The sequence below is a fragment of the Crocuta crocuta genome, unplaced genomic scaffold (genome assembly GCF_008692635.1).
Source record: "Crocuta crocuta isolate KB4526 unplaced genomic scaffold, BGI_CrCroc_1.0 scaffold279, whole genome shotgun sequence".
Taxonomy (NCBI): Eukaryota; Metazoa; Chordata; class Mammalia; order Carnivora; family Hyaenidae; genus Crocuta; species Crocuta crocuta.
This window is the reverse complement of record NW_027551570.1, coordinates 936,287-962,314: the sequence shown is the minus strand read 5'-3', so window position 1 is coordinate 962,314 and position 26,028 is coordinate 936,287. Positions and strand designations below refer to the sequence as shown.

Below are 26,028 nucleotides of genomic sequence, written 5' to 3'. Positions count from 1 at the left end.
TCTACTGCTTTGGCTGCATGAAGGAAATACATTTTTTCCCCTTATTTTACTTAATTCCATTAGAAAGCTGGCAGGAAAACAGAAGGTGGGACCATAAATAAAGTAAGGTCCAAATGGGTCAGTATCATTATTGCTACACATTCTGCATCTTGACCTTCCCCTTGGAGTTTGGCCTTGTACCAACTGTTAGTCTGAGAGTGATTGATATGAGCAATCACATAAGTGTAAAATGTCAAGGCTGCCTCTAAACTGAGTCATAACAAAAGCAAAGCAAAGTAAAGCAAAGTGGCACAGATTCTACCCCAGGGAGTTTAAATATGCTCTCTGTCCTCAAATTTAACCTGATGTCAGAACTTACAGTTAGTACATAGTCAATCTGATTCAATACAGCTTTTTAAAATGTTCTCAACTCTCATTAGAAAGTGGAGTAGCACAGTAATTTAATGAGGACTCTGACTGCAATTATGATCATTAAGAGAGTAATTTTTATGATGTCTTTGGGAAATGCTCAACCCAAGGGTTGCACATTCAAATTCTGAGTTACACTGGTATATATCTTTGATTTGTATTATAAAGTAGTTAAATATGATAGATTTCAATTAGTAAAACATATTGACTATATGCATTCAAGACATTACTAAATAGTTTGGAGTGTGTGAGTTTTCACTGTTAAAAGAATTCTTAGGATGATCTTCCTGAAAATAAAATGAATATAGCACTATTTACTGATATTTTTAATGTAAAACTGCTAGGTGTTTATTGGGTTGACAAGTAGGAAGATCTACAATTTCCATAAGTGCTAGGACAGAGCTTACATAGAAGCCTGAAAATAGGAATCAGCCGGGCAAAGAGTGTGAATTCATTTGTATAAATCCATGCACATATGCATTGGTACACAGCTTATGCATCCTCTGTGCATCAGTAAGTGATGCACTGGATAGGCTGAAGTATAAGACAGGGTTTTCTAAAGAATTTTTTTTTTTTTTGAGAACAAAAGAGCGAGAGAATGAGAGTGAGAGCAAGGGTGTGAGACAGAGATAGAGATAGAGAGAGAGAGAGAGAGAGCAAGCATGGGTGAGGAGGCAGAGAGAAAGAGAGACACAGATTCCGAAGCAGGCTCCAGGTTCTAAGCTCAGCACAGATCCCGAAGTGGGGCCTCAAACTCATGAACCAAGAGATCACGACCTGAGCCAAATCAGTTGCCCAGCCTACTGATCCACCTAGGTGCCCTTTTTATATTTTAAAGCTTATTTATTTATTTTTGAGAGAGAAAGCATGAGTCAGGGAGGAAAAGAGAGAAAGAAAGAAAGAGAATCCTAAGTAAGTCCCTCACTGTCAGCATGGAGCCCAACGTCACATCAGATCATGACAAAAGCCAAGCTGGACACTTAATAGGCTGAGCCACCCAGGTGCCCCTAGGAAAGATTTTTCTAAGCAAAAGAACTTGTGTACCTTGCTTGCAACCCTCAAGTGATTTTGTTGGGCTGGAATAAAGGACAGAAATGGAGGACTGACAGAACAGAAGTTCTGGAGTTAAATCCCTGTGATTCAAGGGCTAGATCACAAACAAGTATTGATGCCATGTTTAAGAGTTTGGAATTCATAGAACATAAATAAAGGTATAATTCTTAATTTAAATATCTATTTCACTCTGGGTTTTACTAAGAGTTCAGTAGAGGGGCACCTGGGTGGCTCATTCGACTGAGCATCTGACTCTTGGTTTCAGCTCAGGTCATGGTGTCACAGTTCATGAGCTCAACCCCGGTGTCTGGCTCTGTGCTAGCAGATTGGGAATTTTTTTATCTCCCTCTCTCTCTGTTCTTCCTCCACTCACACTCACTCTTTCTCTCCCTCTCAAAATAAATAAACATTTAAAAAAAAGAATTCAGTAGAAACTTTATGTCTCCTGACTGGAAGTAATGTGCTGTTGACATGTTTTGTTCCACATTTCCTGTCTATCACTATTAGAAGGCAAACTTTTTATTTTTCCAATCTAGAGACAAGGTTCTGTATTGGACCACATGTTTTTACAGGTGCTCACTCCACATTCTGTTATAATCGATCATTGTTCAACAACTTTTTTGTTAGAGTTGTTATTCAACTTTAAGAATTATTATCTTGCCACTGAAATAGTTTATCATCATATAACTGTGTGTCTACTCAATTCCTAAGGATGACGTAAAAGTAGGGGGGAAAAATCACTCCATGAATTAAAACAAAACCAAAAAAAAAAAAAAGAACACATACAAACACACATAGAGACACAGATGTTTCCAGAACTGTGGCATCTGTAGGCAAAGCCACTGGGAGCTTTAATTTAATTTTTAAAATTCATCCAGATGTCTGGTGTTTCATACATACTGTCTAGGTATTTAGCTTATCATGTATTTTAAGATTTGATATTTCTGGTGAAAAAAAGACATATACAGAGTATGTACACATACACACAGCATGAATGCATACACACGCAAGTTAGTGAACGAGTTGCTTTAGATTCTAACATAAAATTATACACTAGCTTTTTAAGTTACTCTTAATTCTCTTCTTATCTTGCACACCATACACCCACTCCTGAACAAAGCTGGATGACAGGTCCTTTAGAAAGCTTAGGTGTCTAAGTGCTTCACTCATTCATTATGTTGAGGAAGACAACATGTTCTTGTCCAGATGAATAATTCATTGTGAAAGTCTTCTGTGATTCAAGGAGCAGTTTTATGTAGTGTATCTAAGACAAACTTTTATCAGCCTAATAGGACCAGCAAAATACCATTCATCTTGATTTCCTCATGCGGAGAACAGGATAGAATATTTTCCACATCATTTCTAATATACGATTTGTCATCACTGATTCACATACAAAGATCCTGGAACCACTATATTCAAATAAGGGTTAATTTCTTTTTCCTTTCTGAATTTCCCTTCTCTTTTTCAATCTCTCTGGAGATCTGCTGCCAGTACACTCTGCTGGCACTTATCACACATCTTGAGAAGGGAATACTTGATAAAGCCTCTTTCTGTGACCAATCTGAAGCATGTCATGAACTGGTGCTAAGAAAAGAAAAAGCAATTTAAGCATAAATGTTCTCACAATAGTGCTTCAACTGCCACCCCAAGAGGCATGCACTGGGGTCCTTTATCAGAGAAGCGATTGTCCCAGGGAGGTTTTGTCTGGAAGAATGGGTCGGAAAAGAAAGATGCCAGGAACTAGCACAATTTCCACAAAACCAAGAGAGGCATCTGTACACTACTGCATCAGATCTTCAAGTGCTGACAGAGATGTGTCCCTTTTCAAATGACTTTGTATTGCTTCTTAAGTTTCAACAGATCTATAGAATCCTAAGCCACGTAAGTGTTTGTTTCTCTTCTGAAAGTTAATGTGCGATGTTGATTATGAAGCCTGGTGTAGTGGGATATTTCAGAAACAGGCCTTAAAGGCAGAATCTTGCATATAAAGAAATGTGTGCTTAATAGTTACATTTATATGTAATATATACTATATCTTATATACAAAAATATAATACAATGTCAAAGACACACAGATTTCCGATATCAATCTCAGCTTGCATTTTTGTTATCATTTTCAACATTTGGGACTTTGAAGACTATGTCAAGAAAAACAAACCTTTCCCAACTTCCTTATGAAAACAGAATAAAGCTAATTCCCACTTGTCCTCCATTAAAACCCGTATTCTGTTTTCTAAACGACATTGGACTTAAGTGTTTCCTTACAAACTCTTCATCTACCACCTCTATTTCTAGTTTGCCATTCTCATGATTTGGCTTCTACCTAAATGGAAGGAGGAAAAACTGTTTGTGTTTGTCTCCGCCTGGCACCAGGCCTATTGTAAACAGCTGACTCCAGAGGACAATTCTTAGGAACAAACTCAGAAAGGGAAAAATCCAGATTCTGTGACCTTATAACTGACCGACTCTCTGAAAGGGGCTTTGTTTCCTGATGTATTTGCTTTCATTCACTGGCCATCATGTTACATCAAATTTCTTTCTTTTCTTTTTATCATTAGAAAAGTCTCTTTATTACTCCAAGTGCCTGACCAAATAATGTGAATTCTAATCAACAATTAGAGTCAATTATTAGCCCAGAGCAAATAAGTATTTTTTTTGCATTCCTAGAGCTTCTCAACAACAGATTCAAGAATATTTTACTCTCAGCACCTTTGAATTGGATGAATACAATATTCTTCAGTTATAATTTTTTTTCTTTGAGAAAGAGAGAGACAGCATGAACAAGGGAGGCTCAGAGACAGAGGGAGATACAGAATCTGTATCTCCAGTCTCCAAGCTCTGAGCTAGCTGTCAGCAAAGAGCCCGATGCGGGGCTCGAACACACGAACCGTGAGATCATGGCCTGAGCCGAAGTTGGACGCTTAACCGACTGAGCCACCCAGGCGCCCCACTTCGGTTATAATTTTAAATTAAAAAAAGAAAAAGACAGGAAAAAATGGATACAAGGAAGACTAAATCATAAGGGTGAATAGTGCAAATTTATATAACATAGTGGCTTTATCTAATGAATATATTTGCAGTTCACTGAGACTTGATATAAAGAATTATGCACTAGAACCAGGAAGAAATGTTCTCAAGTCTTACCAGTTAGATGACTAACATAAATCTATGTACTCAATATATAGGCTAATTAATTCATGAAAGATAGTCACTAAGGGGGCATTAGAAATGTCAAGTTTTCTTTACCTGTGCAACTAGAGAATCTCAAAACAAATAAACAAACTTTAGGAGTTAGACTTGCTGACCTTTATGAAAGCTCTGATATTTGATGAGCAATATCTCAGAATTTCTTAGATTACTAAGAACCATTGTTCTTTCATGGAACTATCTATGCATAAATATAAAAGTGTAAAGATTTGCAAAGCTCCCCCATTCAAGAACAAAAATGCAAAACGGATTAATTCTAGTTTTAAAACTACTTATATGTACTATATTTTCTATAAGCAGTACTCTGTACAAAAAATAAGCAATCAGACTAATAAAGGATACACTGTCAATGAGCATGTCATATAGCAATAGAAAAACACAAAGATATAAAAAATATACTTTAAGAAGAATGTGATAGAGTAGTTAGGTATGAATTTTTAATGGGATTTGAGATGCAGAGAGCAAAGTGACATACTTTTAGGAGAGAAATTTAGAAGAACAAAAAGTGAAGACTGAAAAACAAAGGTGTGTTTCTAGTGGAGAATATTCCAGGTGAGCAACAGAAGAGAAGTTTGGAAAGGTAGGTTGTGGTCAAGCCACAGAGGGCCATGAAACTCAGCAAGAAGGTACACTGAAGGTTTCTGAATGGACAGGCGCTATCGAGTCCCTGTAGAGTAGAAATGGTCAGGAGAATGGAGAATATGGTTGTTAAGGGACAAGAATGGAGACAGCTGCACTTGCATGGAGGCTAGGGCAATGGTATGGGCAAGGCAGAAACATACAAGCCAGGTTAAAGGTGGTATCCCAGAGGGAAAGGGTAAAGGATGGGGATGGGAGGGCAGTGGATTCCAGCAACTGAAAAGACGTATGGACTGAGATAGAGGGAAGTGGCATAGACAACTAGGAGGTTTCAACTCTGTGACCTGCAGGACCGAAAATGAAACTAGGAAAGACGGAATAGAGAGAAAATTGGGGATGGCGGTCAAGGTCAGACCTACTTTTTTTTTTTTTTTGGATCTGTGAAACAGAGGTGCTGAAAAGCCACCCAAGTGAGTGACTCATAAGCCATGGAAAGTTGGTCAAGTTTCAGACTAAAAATGTGGAATGCTGAGATATGTAGGCACAAGTCATAGTTGAAGCCAGGGAGGAATGCTGTGTTACTGCTCACCAATATCTGCTGCCCCTCCCCAGAGGAGATTATCCTACCCTGTCCATGATAATCAAGCTTGACCATGGAACTTGACAAAGTAAAGTGAGAAGAATATTATATGTCACTTCCATTAAGAAGCTTTAAGAGCCTTGGGGCGCCTGCATGGCTCGGTTGGTTAAGTGTCTGACTTTGGCTCACGTCATGATCTCACCATTCGTGGGTTCGAGCCTTGCTTTGGGCTCTCTGCTGACAGCTAGCTCAGAGACTGGAGACTGTTTTAGATTCTGTATCTCCCTCTCTCTCTGACCCGCCCCTGATCATGCTGTCTCTCTCTGTCAGAAATAAAAACACTAAAAAAAATTTTTTTTTAAAAAAAGAAGCTTTAAAAACCTATTGATTCACAGTCTTCTTTTTCCACCTGGTACAGAATTGGTTATGTCCAGCTAGTGACTGCTTCATTCGCCTAGCCTGGAGTTAAATTAACATGGAAAAAACCCACAGCTAATATGTACTGTGAGTGAGAAATAATTAGTTGTTGTAAAAGCCACTAGGATTTGGAGGTTGTTTATTACTGCAGTGTAAACTAGCCTACTTAACTCATAGGCCATGGGGATGAATAAGATTACCCAAAAAGGAAAACTAAAGAAAGATCAGAAACTGACTAAGCCTGGGACTTAATTCCATGATTTTGAATTTACCATTTCATAGGGGGAAAAATGAGTTATATTTGCTAAGTTACTTTGAGAATATTTATTTTTTGTCATTACCTTTTCTGTACAAAAAACTCATTAAGAAAACTGGCTAGATCAGACAAAATCATCTAGCCATATTTGGACATGTTTGCTCTTTGAATTATTCTCTAATGATTAGTAACCATTCTAACATACCAACAATTTTGAGTGTTAAGTATATTTTTTAAAATATTATTTTTATCTGTGAATTTTTCTTTGTGTAAATCCACTAACCTAACACTCAGATCATGAGAAATAAAATTATGCTTTAATGTTAGAGAGTCTCATCTTGCCTAGAGGTAGGGGGACTAGGCTTTCTGTGAGTGGTTGGTGGTTGATCACTGAATATTATCTTTTGCTCACCATGCCAGCATGCAGACTGACATGAGCAATGACAAAAAAAATCCCAAAATTATAGTTAGTGAATAAGAGCTTACCCCGCAGGTCATTTAGACATATTTGTTATACCAAGGTGGCAATTAAAATGCATAATATATGATTTAGGAATTTAAAGAAACTGTCAAAATTACTTTTATCATGTATTTTTGCAATGAAACTTTATTATGACTACTCTATTATGTTTTAGAAATCCCAGGAAAACCTCCAAATTAATGTTCTAATTCAAGTCCACACCACTTGTCCTTTTCTCTGTTGTTGTCTATCCTCCTTTAAGGTTCTTACCTATCCAATCATTGTATACTTAGCATGGTTGAAAGTAATAAATTTTTTTTATATTGTTGGATTATTTTCATAGAACCACTTGGTAAAATTAGTAAAATGTGATTTAATGCCTCTATATCTTTTATATATGGATAAGTCCACAAATCACAAAAAAGCCTGTATATTAAGCAGTAGGGTTAAAATTTATTGTTGAAAAATACATGATCCTTGATTCTAGAGTCTTATTTCTCCCTCCTTATGCCCCCAAGTATTTAGCCATTCTAGGAAACTAGCTCAGAGACCCATATTATTTTCAGGGTTGTACTTCTTCCTAATCAATATGAAGAAGCAGACAGTAATAAAAAGGACTTGCAGTAGTTTTAAGAAAACTCCAATTTGTCAGTGTAGGTGCCTCTGATTTATTTTGGAATACAAATGGTAAGAAGGAGACATGTCTCTGAAGGCAAAGGAAATAAAAGCAAAAATGAACTACTGGGACCTCATCAAGATAAAAAGCTTCTGCACAATGAAGGAAACAATCAGCAAAACTAAAAGCTAGTCAACAGAATGGGAGAAGATATGTACAAATGACATATCAGATAAAGGGTTAGTATCCAAAATGTATAAAGAACTGACCAAACTCAACACCTGAAAAGCAAATAATCTAGTGCAGAAATGGGCAAAAGACATGAATAGACACTTTTCCAAAGAAGACATCCAGATGGCTAACAGACATTGAAATGAGGCTCAACATTGCTCATCACTAGGGAAAAATAAATCAAAACCACACTGAGATACTACCCCTCACCAGTTAGAATGACTGAAATTAACAACTCAGGCAACATCAGAGGTTGGCGAGGATGTGGATAAAGGGTAGTGTTGTTGGTGGGAATGCAAATGGGTGCAGCCACTGCGGAAAACAGTGTGGAGGTTCCTCAAAAATGTAAAAATAGAATTACCCTAAGACTCAGAAATAGTACCACCAGGAATTTATCCAAATGATAAAGGAGTGCTGATTCGTAGGGGTACATGTACTGCTCTTAAAGCAGTGCTATCAACAATAGCCAAATTATGTTAAGAGTCCAAATGTTCATCAACTGCTGAATAGACAAAGAAGATGTGGGTTATATATACAATGGAATACTACTCAGCAATGAAAAAGAATGAAATCTTGCGATTTGCAACGATGTGGATGGAACTAGAGGGTATTATACTACGTAAAATAAGTCAGTCAAAAAAAGAAAGATATCATATGTTTTCACTCATATGTGGAAATTGAGAAACTTAACAGAAGACCATAGAGGAAGGGAAAAAAGATAAGCTATAAACAGAGAGAGAGAGACAAACCATAATAGACTCTTAAATACAATGGAGAACAAGCTGAAGGTTGATGAGGAGGGTGGGGAAAATAGGTGAAGGGCATTGGGGAGAGCACTTGTTGGGATGAGCAATGTGTGTTGTACGTAAGTGATGAATCATGGGACCTACTCCCAAAGCCAGACTACAATGCATACACTGTATGTTAGCTAAGTTGACAATAAATTATTTAAAAAAAGAAAAAAAAGAACCACCTCCCCTAATTAAATTAATTTAAACTAATCAGATGGCCTAATCCAGCTATTGCTCTGGATACCAAAGAACTGAACACGACAAGCAGTTCTTTTTCCCTTTAGTATGTTTAGTATATTGTGACACAAAATTGGAAGAATCAGGGAACCAAAGGAGTGAGAGAAAATGCAGTCATTCAACAGATATTTTACTCAGTACCTACACCATGCTAGGGTACAAAAATGAAAGATATACTCAGCCTCAGAGAGTACTCAGGGTTCTCAGGAAGTAGGGGGCATAATGCAACTACCCATAACACTTAGGTCAAGGACATGAAATATGTCATGGGGACTCACAGTGAACATTATTATCCCTTATAGATTCACATAGGAGTAAGCATCTCTCTATATCCTTGGAGGGGTATATATGTGTCTAATGTGTAATACGTATAACAAAGTTGTTTTCGTCTATTTGTTCACCGTAGCTTTTACATTTTCATCTGTTATGGCTGGAATATTCTCTTCTAGTGAAGATATTACTATTGATGATGATATAAATGCTTCCTAACCACTGTCATTTGTAAGGATTAGAAAACAACTGACATGTACCAGCCACTGTGTTCTAGAAAAGGATTTACTAAACATACACCCATGAATCACACAGGACTTCTTTTCATGTGAATATTGAGGACCGGTAGTCTTATATTTTAAAACGCCAGCTTTGGGAAACCCCACTGGCTTCCTCTGCCATGAATTAACTGGTTATTTGCAGGAGCTATCCCAAGAGGCCATTATTTCCCTGTGAAGACTCTGTTAAAAAGAATAATTGGTATCAATAACACTTACCTGTGTATGCAGAGGGAAGGTTACTCAGCCATAACAAGCCCAGAATCACACAGCCACTACTTAAAACAATGCAGTATTTGGGATTTATGAGAAGAAGTCCTGTCAGTAATAATGCCCTTATTTGAAAGGGCCTTTTCGATTCATTTGGCATACGCTGCCATGTATTCACAGTTAAATCAAATCTGCCATGCAGTTATAGGCTAAGGGGCTGCATACAGGATGCCAACAATACACACTGAACAGGTTTACCTCACAAAAACGTAGCTTCAAATGCCTTTATGCTTTCGTGTTCCTCTAAAATAGCCACAGGACTATTTCAAAGGCAAAATCTGCAACATAACTAGTGATTGTCTTAATCAAATGCTTAAGGGTATTGGAAAAATGAGGGGCAACATTACCATTACACAGAAAGATGGACCACGCATGAGTCGATGCGGCAGGAACATAAGGAAACAGACATGGATTTAGACAAGGGAAGGAACCCCCAAACAATGATGATGACAACAACGACAAAGATCATCGCTTAACCTGTTTTGTCAGAGCTGGTATTGATGGTATTGGTAGTGATGGAGGTGAAGGTAGTCTTTGCGCTGTCCTTGGCAGTTACAGATTTCTGCTTATTTTTCATGGCTTCCAGTGCTTTGAGCTTCTTGGCATGTTTCGTGCCTTTGTAGTGGGCCGCAGCCTGGCTCTACAAAGGAGAACAAAATGAACCATGCAATCAGGCTCATTTCTAAACTGGCATTCTCTGTATTACTGCAAATACAGACTCCCTTTCAATAATAGGTACCATTCAAGCTAATTCTGCCAACGGCCAACCAGTAGGGTTCTATTGAGAATGATGCTAGAAAGCAATGGGATTCAAGTTCTAAAACCTCGGGACAGAAGGAAGAAATATTCCATTGTTTGTCTTAAGAGAACTGTAGCTGAACAGTAGCACATCAACAGCATTTTCTTTGTGGAGTGGGGAAGAAATACAAATTTATACCCATATTCCTCTTGTTCTGCCACAGAAGATGCTGGGCTCCCAAAGATTAACAAAGGCCTCCAAAAAAAGAGAAGCTCTCATCTTCTTGGCTCAAGAAATGTGTTTTCTATTTTACAGTGTGTCTTATTAATACAATCCCCAACAGGTGTCTACAAGGGAAAGTTCACATATAACAAGGGAAGCGGGCACCCTGGAGACTGAAATTGAAGTTCAAGAGTTCAAAAGCAAATGCACTGCCTAAGTCCAAATGAAGTACACAGAAGCTGGGCAATTTTCTGATTCTTTCTTTCTCCTTGCTTCCTACAGAGGTAGTCTGAGAAATACAAGGGAGTGGCATTCCTTAAACACCATGCCCTGGTTCATGGTCAGGAGGCTCCCATGTGTTTTTGCCTACTTAATGGAGCCAAAACAATTCTTCTACCTCTGCCTTATTTTTTTTTAACAGTAATATATATTTTCCCAAGCTTATATTTTCTTAACAGGATATTGTTGCTGTTGTTACTGGAGAGACATGTTATTTGAGATAGAAAATCATCTTAAAGAATTCCATATTTATTAATGTTTATTGGAAAACAAGAAGCCTTTGTGGCTTGGGGTGGGAGGGGAGTGGGCAGAGAGATTCTTATATTAGAAAGTTTCCCAGCTCAAAACCCTTAAAAAACGACACCTCACAAAGATGAAATCTCAGTGGAAGACTGTGTCTGTCTGACTACCCATCACCTCCCATGACTTATTTAAATCTGTGTTCCACTCCTTGCTCTGGCTCCATTTCGCCAGAAAAAATAATAACCACCCACGGTCCTCTTTATCACAGCAATTGTGGTAGGTAGGATTGTAGTATAATATCTTTTTAAATAGGTAAATCAATAATCCACACCTTCATTTGCATCATTCTGACAAATATTCTCAAAGGCCTAGGTACCCTTATTGAAAGAACACTGGACAAGGAAATTATAGATTAGAAACAGTTTGAACAGAGAGGACACTCATGCATCAGTTACAAGTTTTCCAACAACACATAACATCAAAAGACATAGTGTGAGCCAAAATGTGAAGTTAAGACTTGCTACAGTTAATTGAAGAACCAGTGTGATAGGTTGGACTGGGTTGATTCTACATAAAGAATGCTGCTTTGATGGACAGAGTCGTGTCCCTTTTTTTCCTGCCTAGTTCCCCTTTTCAATAAATCAAGTCCTTTGACCCTATATTTTGAAGGAAACATATATTTTCAATAAAATCCACAATATAGATGGTCTTCTCTAGACAGGGGACTACATACTTTGTGTTAAAGCAAAGTTCCTCTTCTCTCTGTCAGCATTCCTATCCCTGACCTAGCAGTGGATGTTTTCTATGCAATACCTATTAAAACACAGGGTATATATTAACAGTGCTATCTCCATGTATACTTCCAAAATATACATTTTAAGGTTCCTAGCTCCAAAGGAATGCCTGCAAGTGAAGAGGGTACTTACACCTCCCCAAAACACTCTCTCGACAGGCACGGCTAAGGCAATGTTTCCGTCCAGTGAATTAGCTCAGGGAGTCACAGAGAGAAGGGGTGACAGAATGAACAATACTTGGTGGGCTCCCTCCCCAGGGAGACACCTGATCTATTAAAAACATGATAAAACGTGCATACTCACTCAATTGAATAATACTCCCACAGCATCTTGATAATAATTATTTTAATTAAAAATTATCTGAGTTTTTAAAAAAGAGGTAACTAAGCCTTCCCCAAATTTGAAAAAGAAATGAAGATCCAAGGTGCTATGGACAGATCAGGACATATAGAATTTAGGGGAAATGATAAATTATAGAAGGGTCGATAGCAATGGAGGCATCGATGTGATTATGACAGTGCAGGGCATAAGTATTGGGGGAGGAGGTGAGCATACAAGTTGGAAACCAAATGCAGACAGATAACCCTTTCTGGGTATTTTACATTAGATCTTTATTTTATGTTTGTAGAATTTATTGGACTGCTCTTGGTTTATACCGGTATAAATTTTTTAGCCTATGCACGTTGACCCCATAACTCTTGATGCATCTTGATACAGGTGTGTGGTATAAAGGCATGTTCCTTGTTTTAGTAAAGGAAGTAGATCCAGCGAGCTCCATGTATCCCTTTCAGCCACTTCCTGGACTGAATAAATTATTCAGCCTCATCTAATATTTCTGTGGCTATACACAGAGCTGTAGCCTAAGAGGGAGTCCTGTTGGGAGATTTTTTAAAAGCAGCAGTTGGTCAGAGATGTTTCTTTGGGCCTCAGCTGCTTTTCCTTTGGGCAGAGAGGCACTGGATGTACCCCGCCTCATGTTCCCTCTGGGGTTGTTTCCTATTAATTTAGGCAGCCTCTGAATCAAGTCATTCCCAGAAACCTGGGAACCATCGGACACAGGACACAAACAATGCATTATTTTTCACAGGAATGATTCCAAGGTTAAATAAGTGTATTGCTTCTTTACGACACACTTCAGCATTCTGTATTTTAAAACCGAAACAGAATCAAATGATCACAGTATACCCAGGAGTGAGCTGAATAATAGAAACTGGGCTTTGATAACTTCCTTTTAAATAATGAGTATGATATTAAGGTATTGTATAATAAACATCACTCTACCGACCTTGAAACAGCACATGACAGCATGAAACCTAACAAGTGTCATCCCAGAGGCAAGTGCTGACATTAAAGATAAGCACACACATTCCTGTAGAATAGAATGATGCCAGTATAAATGTCATCACCACATCCTAGTCGTCAGTAGCCGGTCATACGTTCTCATCTTCAAATTTTATCTTTAGCATTTCAAAATGGCTTCAAGTTTACATGTAACTCAAGTCCCAAAGTAGACAAAAATAATTGTTAAGTGGCCAAAATTGGGAGAGGAGTCTCCTTCTTTTGAAACACAGACACACACACACACATACACATACACACACACACACACACACATACACACACACACAAAATCATTTATTTTATGTAAGAGGCTTCTTGATAAATCACTATTCTCTTATGAAACTCACTGTATAATTTTATGTTAATATTAATAAGCACCTATCATTTTATCTCATTAGCACCAATAGCTTGTACATTTTTACTCCGTCACTTTAATACAAGGTATCTTAATATGATTTTTTAAAAACTAAGTTTATTGTTAGCACACACATGTAGTTCCCACAACCTACTCATAATCATGAACACATGTGATTTCAAAAGGAACATGGTAGTCTTTGTTAGTTTGTGGCATCATATTAATTCTGCCACATACGAAACTGTATTAAAGTTAATTGAACATTATCATATTAAAATGCAACATCAGAAAAAGAAAGTGTAGTTAATTGGGGCAGGGGGTAGAGATAATACGTTAGCCAGTGGAATTCTTTTTCCCTCCCTCCTTCCTTTCTTCCTCCCTCCCTCCCTCCCTTTCCTCTCTTCCTTCCTTTCTCTCTTTTCCCCTTCTCTCTCTTTCGTTCATTCTTTCTTTCTCTCTCTCTCTCTCTCAAATAAATTACCTGATGTTTTTAATTTTGGCTTAGATTGTTGTTTTGAAGATAAAAAATAAAATGACCAGACATGACATAGCATCCTAAATTCTAAAAACACTTTAGATTTATATTTTAAGAATTACTTAAAAAATTATTTCAGGAAAAAGTTTAACATTTTGACTTACTTACGTGCAGTTGTTTCTATGCTATGTACACTCACTGAAGTTTAATAGTGAAGCAGTGTGTACAGGCTCAGCCCTACGAGTTAGGGCCAGTCCACATTTAAAGTTGGTCAGCAGCAGATGGGGTGCCGGCTAAGTGTGTGACTTCGGCTCAGGTCATGATCTCACAGTTCGTGAGCTTGAGCCCCAGGACGGGCTCTGTGCTGACAGCTTAGAGCCTAGAGCCTGCTTCGGATTCTGTGTGACTCTCTCTCTGCTTCTCCCCTGCTCATACTCTGTCTCTGTCTTTCAAAATATGCATAAATGTTAAAAAAATTTAAAAATATAAGTTGATCAGCAGCTTATTAAATATTTTGAATATCACTTTTGTATATATCAGCAGAAGATTTCTATTATATTCTATCAGATATTCTATCTGAATTATTGTACCTTAACTCTTTCATTATCAACTCTCGGCTTCATTTAATGTTGACAGAAATAAAGGCACAGCTCTCAAAGTGTGGTCCCCTGACCAGTAGCCACAGCAGCAGCTGGGTTACTACAGATGCAAATTCTCAACCTCCATCCTAGGCCTACTGAGTCAGAAGCAGTGAGTCTGGGGCTCAGCAATCCGGGTTCTACAACCTCTTCAGAAGCTTACAGTGCATATCAAAGTTTCAGAACCACTTATCTTAAATGCTAGAACATTTTCTTCAAAGATGGCCCCTTCCTTAGTAAATAGCCAAAGTCTAGATTTTTTTTAAGATTAACCTTTAATCATTTGAAGACTTAACATTTAACAATTACTAAATATGAACAATGAGTATCCCCCAAGAAAAACCAAGTCATAACAAGGAATAAAATATAACTCTGATACACAGGCAGTTGGGGGAATGTCTATCAAAGAGGGATGGGTGCAGAAGAGCAAATCAACCTTGGTGATCTCCATACAATCCTAAGACCTCACAGAAGTGCTTCCCGAGTCCTTATGATTTTCTATTTCCAATTTTTACCTTTGTTCTTCAAGCTGATTACTGCCACAGCACGACCCTCTATCCCCATTATTTTCACCTTTATGTTGAATTCTTTGCTATGATTCCTTTGTGGGGGGGGGTGCCTGGGGCATCCCCAACTCATATGAAAAAAAAAATAAAAATCAAGCACAACATTTAAAACATTACTATAACTAGTATCTAACCCACTATTTTATTTGCAACAAACTGACTTAGTGTTAGTCATGTCGACCTTCTTTTATTATGTACTCAGGGCTTTTACTGAGGGAAACTTCTAGCCAGCAGACAAATAAAGCCCCTTCTGGTAAGCTGGGAGAACATCTTCTCTGTTACTCCACTTAACAAAATATCTGAAGAAGAAACTGAAAGAGAGAAGAGTTCATTGTTTTACATTTGCCTTACTGCAATGGATACAGTTATGTTTCACATTCTTTTATATAATGGGGGAAATGATGTGATATAGGTATTTTTCTCCCTTAATTACATGTCCCATAAAGAATATTAATAACTTATTTTAACTTGTGATTATGTAGCTAACATGTAAGTGGATGACTACATAATGAATAAAAATGAAAGTTCACTTGCACTGAGTCCCAAAGTGAAAAACATGATTCAATTAAGAGTGTTCTCTTTGAGCTCAAGTGATTGATGCCTTACTTTAAATGTATTCCTGTCTTCTGTACTTTTCAATACAGAAACGAACAGTAAGAGTCACAGGAATAGAAAAAAATAGAAAAAAAGAGAGATAATGCTACATGAGTAGAGTGATTTTATACAGTACCACCACTATGCACTGAAAGAAAGAAATTTAAAAAAAAATAAAGAAAAAGAAGAGAGGCATGTCACAATTTCTCAGATACATTAGGTAACTCTAATTTTATAAGCAAAGAAAGTACCTTGTCACTAAGCACTCATGTAGTTGTGAAAAAAGTACTCTAGATGGACTCATTTAACTTTTCGAAGTGTCTCAATGCATCTACAAACTTCATGATTTTTAAACTTTAAGTATTTAATGTTTTCAAGTATTTAATGTGAGTGATAAAGTAGAGTACTTATTTGAGTGAGAGGAGCTCATTTGAGAGGCTTTGCCTGGCTCCTGCTATGAAACCACTGTTTTTGTGTATTTGAAATGCACATAGCTGCCTCACTGACCTCTAATGGTGGGGTCCCAACTGGAGGACACTGGCTAACAGTGGGCTCTAGAAGCCAGTACAAATGATGTAACGGAGTCATAACGAACATGTGGTTTTGTCTAAGTTTGTTCAACACTGACGGGACCTTTCGGAAAGCCAGATACTTCAAATGAGTTTTAATTCTAGTGATACAATCACAAAAAGGCTTTTGTATGGAACTAAGAGAAATCAGAGAAACAACATTGTCTAACGGCTCAACAAGTGTTCAGTACTTTTACATAATGCCCAGAGTTTAATGCTTTGCTCGGTGGATGACTGTCACATACTACTTCCAATGTGGGGGGACTTAGAAATGTTAAGTCTCATTGTAGGTGAGGGTCAAGCTGTCGTAGGTGTTGGTATAGTAACAGAGAAAAACATCTTTATTTTCTAGCGTGACGTGCATGCGTCTTCTAAATAACCTCCAACTTCCTCCTCCAGGCAACCTGCCCGCCCCCTGGCACAACCTCATGGTCGGGACCCTCACAGTCACGATGTCAGCTCTCTAGAAAGAACAACCACTTGCAATGTAGATCAGTGAGGCAGAGCCCTCCCTTGTATTCTCTTACGGGAAATACCACCAGATGAACTAATTTTCAAGCCTTTGCAGGACAACTTCCCTCTGCCTGGAGAACCATTACTTGCTTGGCAGATATCTATCTGCTCATCACGCATCACCTCTTCCCGCAGTCTTGGGTATGGCTGCATTCTAACACTTGTCACTGACTTAAGAAGGGTTAAATGTCTGTTTCTTCCAGTAGAGAATAAATTTCTCAACAGAGAGAGAAAGACCTGATTCTACTCATCATTAGGTCCCTAGAACCTAGGATGGATCTCTAAATAGATGCCTATTAAATGCATGTTGAATTAATTTCACATTTTGATTTTAAAATGGAAATATGCACATGGTGTCTCAATGGATTTTCTGTGTGAACAGGGTTCAACTTAATTCTTTGCTATTCTTTGGCACTTTGCCTTATCTGCTGAACACACTTTAGGGGATTTTTATGGCACTTAATGCTGGAAAAGCATCTGGCACAAACACAAACTATTATTTTTTCTCAGGGAGAAGCTTATCATCAACTGCAAATTGTGCTACTTACAGGAGCTCTCTTTGCGTGGAATGTAGCAAAGGAATAATATGGAGATTGTTTCGCTTTTTTAAAATTTTGATAAATAACTAACGAGTTTTTTTTTAATCTGGAAAATGCAATGAATTATTCCAGTATGACTCTGCACTTTTAAGATTTATTTGAAAGACTAAATTCTTATATAGCAATTTACATTACTCAGAGAATGCTATTGCTTTGTTAATGCTATTTTGACATTTCAACATGGAATATTTTATGTTCTAAAACAATAAAGAGAAATTAACTATTGTTAACCCATTTTCCTCCCTGAAAACCCACATAATAATATATGCCATGTATTTGCCAAAAAAGAGTATCTTCCATTGGGAAAAATGATTAAATTCCCTACATTTTCATAAATGAAAGGAGGACTTCCCTCTATAATTTTGTAGTATTTCTTTTTTTAATGTTTATTTATTTTGAGAGAGAAAGAGAAAAGGTATACGTGCACGCACACTTGGGCAAGTGAAGGAGAGGCAGAAAGAAGAGGCAGAGAGAGAGAGAGAGAGAGAGAGGGCACAGATAGAGGGAGAGAGAGAATCTCAAGCAGGCTCTGCACTGTGGGAATCAATCTCACAAAACGTAAGATCATGACCTGAGCTGAGATCAAGAGTTGGATGCTTAACTGACTGAGATACCTTGGCACCCCAATTTTGTAGCATGTCTCGTATCTCATTCATAAATTTAAGAATTGTTCTGATTGCAACTTTAATGAACTTGTCCCAAAGGTCACCTCTCAGACATGCAATTAACATACAACTGTTAATAGGATTTACTGGGTTCACAAAATAATGGTTTATATTTGAGGCAGATGTTTTGTCAGTGACGGACACCATAAGAGTTTTCTGAAGCACTGGGTACACTAGGAGAAGATGAAGAATGAGATCACATATAACGCCAAGAACCTAGACCATTATAGGTATAATCCACCTGTATTCCAGCTGCTGTCCATTCATTCACAAAGGACTCACAGAACTGTGGCCAGATGTTATTGTAGTTATGGGAATAGAACAAAGACAAGTCAGACTGATAAATTACATTACACACCTCTATAAAAAATACCATAGAGTAAAAAGATTTGAAAAAATATGAAAATCACTCCCAAATCCTATTGCAAAGAGGTTAAACTCCACACTATATAGAGAATATCTACAAAAGGAGAAAAAAAATGCCAATGATTAGAATTGAATTTCATACAATTCAATGAAATAAATTATCTCAAAGTACCTAAGGTTTCTTTGTATGGGGGTTCAATAATAAAAACAAATGGCTATTCTTGGTCAAAATAAAAGAAAGCTAATATTCATCTGTATAAATCAATTTGGTGCCTAGGTTAAAACTCTGAAAATAAAAAAAAATTGTGAATAAACTGTTATTCTGTGGAAACTGTAGGTTTAGGAAAAAGAAAACAAAATACTTTTAAATAAGATAAGTTATGCCAACTGGACCCACCTCAAGACACTCCTTTGACCCAAGAGATCTGAGGTGAGATATTTTATGGGCAAAACCCAGCAAGATCACTCAACTTCTCTAATAATGGTCTCTTCTTGGACTTAGGAAAATATTTGGTGGGCAGAAAAAAGTGTTTTGTTGTCGTTTTTAACTTCCTACAACCAAAGTTGCAGAAAGAAATGGCTTTGGCCTTGGATTAACTTTTGAAGGTAGGGTGAGCTGGGAAGAGACAATGGCAATGACCCAGGAGACTGATTCATCTGGGCATGCATAAATGCCTGACTTCTTGTTATACCAAAATTTCTTCCCCTTGCATAAAAAAATACTTATTTTCCCTGATCGACCTTGGGTACGGGAGTTGTGTTACCGACTCTAATCCCAGGAGTTTAGTGCTTGGAGAAAACTTCCACGAATGACGAGGTGTGACTAGCACAGCATTCCCCGTGAGCATTCAGCAGTCCTCGGTGGAATTCTGGCCAGAAGGTTTTTTTTCCCTGAGTGATGTTTGGTGGAGGAGCTCAGTGTGTCATGAATACATTAAGGAAGCCAAGCTGCTCCTTTACAAAGTAGATGCTTATATGAGGCATTTAGGGAATGCTCACCTTTGCGAGGTATTGTGTTAAAGGCTTTATATGAACATTTGCGCCCATTCCTTCAAAGACTTATGAGGGAATTACACTTACCATGGGCATTTTATCAATGGAGAGATTAAGACTCTGGAAGCTAGAGCCACTCAACCACAGAGTAAGGGCAATGCAAGGTGTGCACCTGCCTAACTCCAAAGACCACAGATGCAGCTCCTCTTCCCAGTCCAACACAGACCAGAACATGGAAAACAACCTGTCATACAACTTTATAGTGGCTCCCTTTGCAAAAGATAGAAGTAGACTAAATAGTGCATAGATACGAAGCTCATGAATAAAAAATCTTTTTGATTTTTGTGGTCATTATTTCACAGAATTTCACTGATAGTCTGTCCTGGGCTCATGCTTTAGATACTATTATTAGCAACATTCTGAGGGTCTACTTAGTTTAGTCCTTTCCATACCAGCACCAGTAAAGCGATGTTGATGTTCTAAACAAAGTATGGAAACCTATGTGGTATCTGTTTGTATCCCAAAAAGTGAAGCCTTCAGGCATCAGGAAGTATTACTGGGCACAAGTCAGCTCTTGCACAGACAGCCTTGCAGGCTTGGTTAAGGATATTATTCTTCACTCTGTATTCAAACGGAAGGTTGCCTGATGGCTTTCCGAAACACAGGAATACACAATGCAAAATGCAAAAAAAAAATTTTGCATTTTTGTGAGGAGCAAAGAACGCTGGATGAGAGGAGGGGAGCTAGAGTGGGGGAGGGGCAGAGGAGGATTCTTATTGCAGTGGCGCAAGGAAGAGATGGCCACAGGTAAGAATCAGATGATGAAAGACAAGAGAGAGAAGAGCACACAGATTTGCTTACTATGAGAGTTAAAGATGTCAAGAGTTGAACTTGGAGAGGTGGGGTCAAACACGCCCTCGCAGGTTTCTGCTTCTTGCAGACACGTGATTGGAGGTTCCATCCCTAGAACTGCGGGTAGTGAAAGAGGTCTAAATGGCTGGGGAAAGAGCATCAGTGGGGTTGGGATACGTTGAGTTTCAGGAGTCTTTAAAACATCTATGTAAAATATGGGCTCTGAAATTATCTATGAGGTCTGGAGCTGAGAGCTGAAGTCTAGGCTGGAGCTAAACTGGGGAGTTATCAGAAACAGATGGTAACTGAAGCCACTGGGAAATGCCATTTGAAAGGCAAATAAAAGATTTTTTCCCATTTCACCACTGAAACACAATCCTTAATCAGCTGCAACATTTGAATGAGTGAATGAAGACTGACTGGTTGTGTATGGGATAACGTATTTCCCAATTCTTCATTGAGCTAAAGTATACTTCATCACTTAGCTTCAAAACAAGTCTTTCCTTAAAGTGCTCAAAATCTTCAAGCTTCAGTCACACAGTGAATCATTCCTTTTTTAATCTTCACACCAACATAAGTTAACTAGGAATAAACGACACATTTCTCTCTGATGCATAGAATGTCCTGTCTCCGCATTGGGTCTCTAGAGGTTAGATTCGTGAGGATAAAAGTTCTCTCACTAGAGCAGCAAAATGAGGAGTGGTAAAAGTCCAACTCCTGAAGCTCGTGATGAGGTGGCCTCCAGACATGGCAGTCAGTTGTTCTCTCAGTTAAAATTGTAGTGGATGGAATTAGCCACTTACATAGATCTTATTAAAGGGTAGGTCAAAAGCAACAAGGCAAGAGGAGACTACTAATCAAGGGCTGACTAAATGTAAAAGGGAGCTGTGCTTAATGAATATTATTAACATGTCTGAAGTAAGACCTTCTTAGATGAATAGGTCTCACCCTGGCATCTGGAAAAAGGGAATTTAAAGATTAACTTCATCCAGGTTTCTTTCTCCCCACCCTGATAAATGTGGGAGGAAAACAAAACAAAAACCCTCTATCTGTGATGACCAAAGGAGAAAGGGTTTGTTCTGTAAATCAGGTTTTAAAAATGGTTATGCATGTGACGTTCACAAGTCAACAACTATAAAATTTAAGTACTTTCTGGCTTCTACATGTGAGGAAACAAAATCCCACAACTCAGTAAGATTACTAAATCTAAGGTTCTTTTCTACATTTTTTCAAATGTTAATTTTCAATTTTTATTTATTATTTGAGGGAGAGAGAGAGAGAGAGCGTGCATGTACGAGGGAGGGAGGGAGGGCAGAGAGAGAGGGGGACACAGAATTCAAAGCACGCTCCAGGCTTCCAGCTGTCAGCACAGAGCCCAACACGGGACTCCTACTCACAAGCCGTGAGATGATGACATGAGCAGAAGTCGGATGCTTAATCGACTGAGCCACCCAGCTACCCCAATTTTTAATTTTAAACAGACCTTTCATTTTATTGCTTTTGGGGGGGGGCATGGGAGACTTTTGACATGTTTTTCCAACAGTATTTGTGATTAGCACTAAGAAAAGTCAAAAAAAGTTTTCTCTGTAGAAGACTTACTAGAACATTTTTGACTTTTTAAATATTAAGAAATTTCTAACCATCGGATTGTCTACAATACTGTGTGAATCTTCACATTGTTTGAATTTACCAGGGTCAAAACAAAATTAATAAACATCTATATTTTCATGAAAAGTTCGGATATTTGTATCCAATCCTGAACACCAGAGTTGTCTAAGTGATGCCTGGTTAATATCACGACTCCCAATGCTTAAACCAGGAAGCGATTCCTCCCTTGGGCATACATTAACAATTTACTTTTTGCAGACAAGTGCACAAATATGATTAGCTTTTGCAAATTGCTCTTTATTCTGTTACTAGTAAGTAATTTTTATATTATTACAGTGTAAACAGATGCTATTTTCCACTACATATTCAGCTGTAATGAGCTAATTTAATGTATTAAAACAACAAAAGAACTTCAAGAATGAGTCAGTGATTCAAGCTGCACGGAAACCAGGAGAAAAATCAACCATCAGGTTTACAAAATTGTTCCAAAATTCCGTTTTCAATAAGGAATTGTGGAGCTACTGTTCTTGGAGGCTGCTTAGCCAATGCTGTATTTGCACCTTTGCGTGGTGAGTCCTGCCATCCTCCAAGCGGAAGGGTTCCACATGCTCCTTGGGCTCCTTGTGCTCCCAAATCCTGAACAGCTATTAGCGTCTCTCCTTTAGGTTGAAGATTACATTTATTTACTTATTTATTTATTTATTCATTCATTCATTCATTCATTTAAATATTTATGTATTCAACTAGCGTTTACGCTGCAGGGCATTACAAATATAGATAGGCATTACAGGAAGTGGATCAAGAAAAAGAGATAAAGAAGATGCAGGAATGAAAATAGGATAACCCCCTGAAGACTCTCCTATCATGGAAATCCTGAGAGATAACAACTTCTGGAAAGGAATGGTTATCATTCCTGACTGCTGCCACCATGTCAGATAAAAAGAGAACATGGAAGTGTCTACTGGATTTTATAACAAATATATTGTTGGCAACTGTAATACAGAATAGGATAATTTAATGCTTAATCAATCAATTAAAACGATGGATTTTGGAAAGGTCTGGAATAAATGAAGGTTATGAATGCTTGGTCATGGAGTTGCCAATTTAGGAGGCCTCCAGATGCAAAGTTGGTCATTTGACACTATCATTCTGAACTGAGCACTATTATCTAATTCCACTAACATATGTTTCCATAGTATACGTGGATATCTGGAAACAGACCTGCAGTTCGATTCTATCATTCATAAAAGCAGCAAGATGAATAAATATTTTCAATAACATCAATGAGTTGTTTGAAAATACTTTCACTTTTTTTTAAACAAAATCCTCAGAGTAGAAAATCTTTAAAGTTTAAATAAAGAGAAGGGATAATATAAAATAACCTATAAACAAACCATCTAATATTAATCCTTTCAGATTTTCAGGGATTTTTTTTCCTATCAGTAATGATTTCCTATAGCAGTTGTTGCTCTATATCTATTTGTTGAACTAATTATATGTTATCATATAAAAATACACTCTTTACAGTTACATAAAATACTTTACTTATTAACATGTCTTCCACATTTCTGTATTTAATCAAGATTGCTTCTCTCACACCCTCATGATAAATGCCACTCTTACAGAGAGGTGATACAGCTTGGTATTGGAAGCAACAAGCTAAAAAAGTGAAGGCACACCTCCTCATTAGTCTCTTAAGTTTATTCATATATCCAACATAAACCATTTCACCTGAAATTTTCCCAATCTCTAAAACAGAGCAATGGTACAAAAGGTTATAAGCACTTTACTGAGTAAAATGATTTATTTGTTACTTTGAAAGTAAGTTTTTACATAAAGACTAAATAAGAGTCTAATTTTAACTTAGCCTTTCCTCTATAGATTAGTATTTTAAACTGGCTACCCTCTGGTCTTCAATATCCCTCATGTCTGCAATGGCCATGACTTGCTAAATCACCAAAACCACACAGAACCAGACAACCAGAAATTCTCAGTGCAGAAAGACCAGTAAGAGAACTACACATCCATGTTCTCAAGTCTCTTTAGTTTAAGGCCTTCTTGTTACAATAGCTTAGGGTAACTATAACTAATCAAATTCTTTCCATAGATTTTCAGGTGACGGAAAAAAGAACATAAAGGTGCCCTGATAATGATAAAAACAGCAAATACTAAATATTTGCCAACTAATATACTCTACGTGCTGCTGAAGGGATTTTCCCAAAATTAGATTTTATTATATTCATTTCACAGATGAGGAAACAGATTCATAATGTCTAAGTGACTTGCCCAAAGTCCATAAGGAGTCAGTCAGAGAGTAAATATTTGAAAACCAGGTCTTCTTGTCTCCAAAACTCATGATCCTTCCATTACAACATGAAGAACTTTTCAAATAGCTCTGTCTTTAACAAAGATGTTTAGGAAAAAAAAAATATATATCCTCCAGAAGGGGAGAAAAGCTTTTTAAAAAGCCCTGATAGAGCAGATTTCCTACTTTCTTCTATGATCCTCTATCATGATTCTCTATCTTTACCACAGAAACCAAACAGAATCATTTTTGTAATATACTAGCCACTTTCTGGGAGCACAATGTCAGGAATTCGCAAAAGAAACTTATTTCTTCTTTTTCCTTGGCAAACAGTCAGACTACACCTTTCTTACACCTAGGTAGCTATGTGGTTGATAATAGACAATGACTGTGAGTATAAGGGACCTGCAATATGTCTTGCCCTGGTTTACTAAAACGTCCCAAGCACAGTCTTCTAGGTTTTTTCTCTTCTGTCCACTGGATGCAAACAAGCATAATCACCTTGGAAGCCACACTCTAAAGATGTTAACACCACAAAATGCAAGGGCCTGACTTTCTGAAATCACCACTTGGAAGACAGATGTCAATGATGAAGTACACACATCTTGGGTGTTACACAGGAAAAATTAAAATATCGATTATTAGACCTACTATACATCTTTTGATTGATTTACACAACAGTCAGGGTTGCATTAAACTAACAAATGCATTCACCTTCTTATTATACTTTAAATCTAAATAAACAGAGTTCCCAGTCAAGGAAAAGAAGAGACAGTGTGTGAGCAGATAGACACAATTAAGTCTACAAATCTTTACCTAAATGAAGACTGAAGTACTCTGAAAATCTATACTTCCGTGATTCTAAAAGAAGCAACTTTGTGATGAATTTTCTTTGGGTATTTCTTTGGATAGCCTAGAGTAAAGAAAGACCTGGATGTGGTGCTAAACCATTGATGTGGATGGACCCAAATCCCCCTTTTTATATATTACCTTATCAATTCTTACTAAATCATTTATGGTATGTCTGGCACACCTAGTTTCCCTAAATGCTCTATCTGATACCAAAGGTGGAACTTGGACTCAGTATTTTCATCAAAGTCAAGCAATATCTTCTTATCACAGTGCAAAGGAATTTCAGTTTCTGATAGCCTATTTGGCTTTGACAATAAATCAAAAGATCCTGCTCCTTCCTAAAGAGTCCTGCAAGTGATTGATGAAACTCCCCCAAATTTTAACATCACGCACTTCAAAAATAAATACTACTTTTATTTCAGGAACACTTCACATCCATGGCTTCTTATGTGTCTTCATTTTTCCTGGCTCTCCTTTCTCATCACATGCTTAGAAAGCTTAAAAAAATAAAATAATTTACTTATGCCTTTAAAAAACCATCTTTTTAGGAGACATTGAGATAATAGTGATTCTTTTTTAATTCTTACATGAACTTCATCTATGGACTTCAAGTCCCTTTTGGAAACATCAATTCATTTTTTACTATCTTCAAGTGAGGAAGAAATATTTCCTCACAATAGGTGTGTTAATGCAAAAAAAATTAAATTAAATAAAGTACTTAAATCTTACTATAAATCTTTAATATGTATAATCTATATATATATTAAATCATATCTATATATACTTAATATATATTATATATTA

The 26,028-nt window shown here is 37.4% G+C and overlaps 1 protein-coding gene across 1 annotated transcript in view; it reads right to left on the bottom strand.

The window, feature by feature from the left end:
• Positions 1-26,028, bottom strand: part of LOC144220578 (zinc finger protein 385D) — a 296,357-nt gene that overhangs the window by 67,792 nt on the left and 202,537 nt on the right. Inside the window, exon 4 of the mRNA XM_077750884.1 lies at positions 10,134-10,296. Coding sequence (XP_077607010.1) covers positions 10,134-10,296 — 163 coding nt within the window. The remainder of the gene's footprint in view (positions 1-10,133; positions 10,297-26,028) is intronic.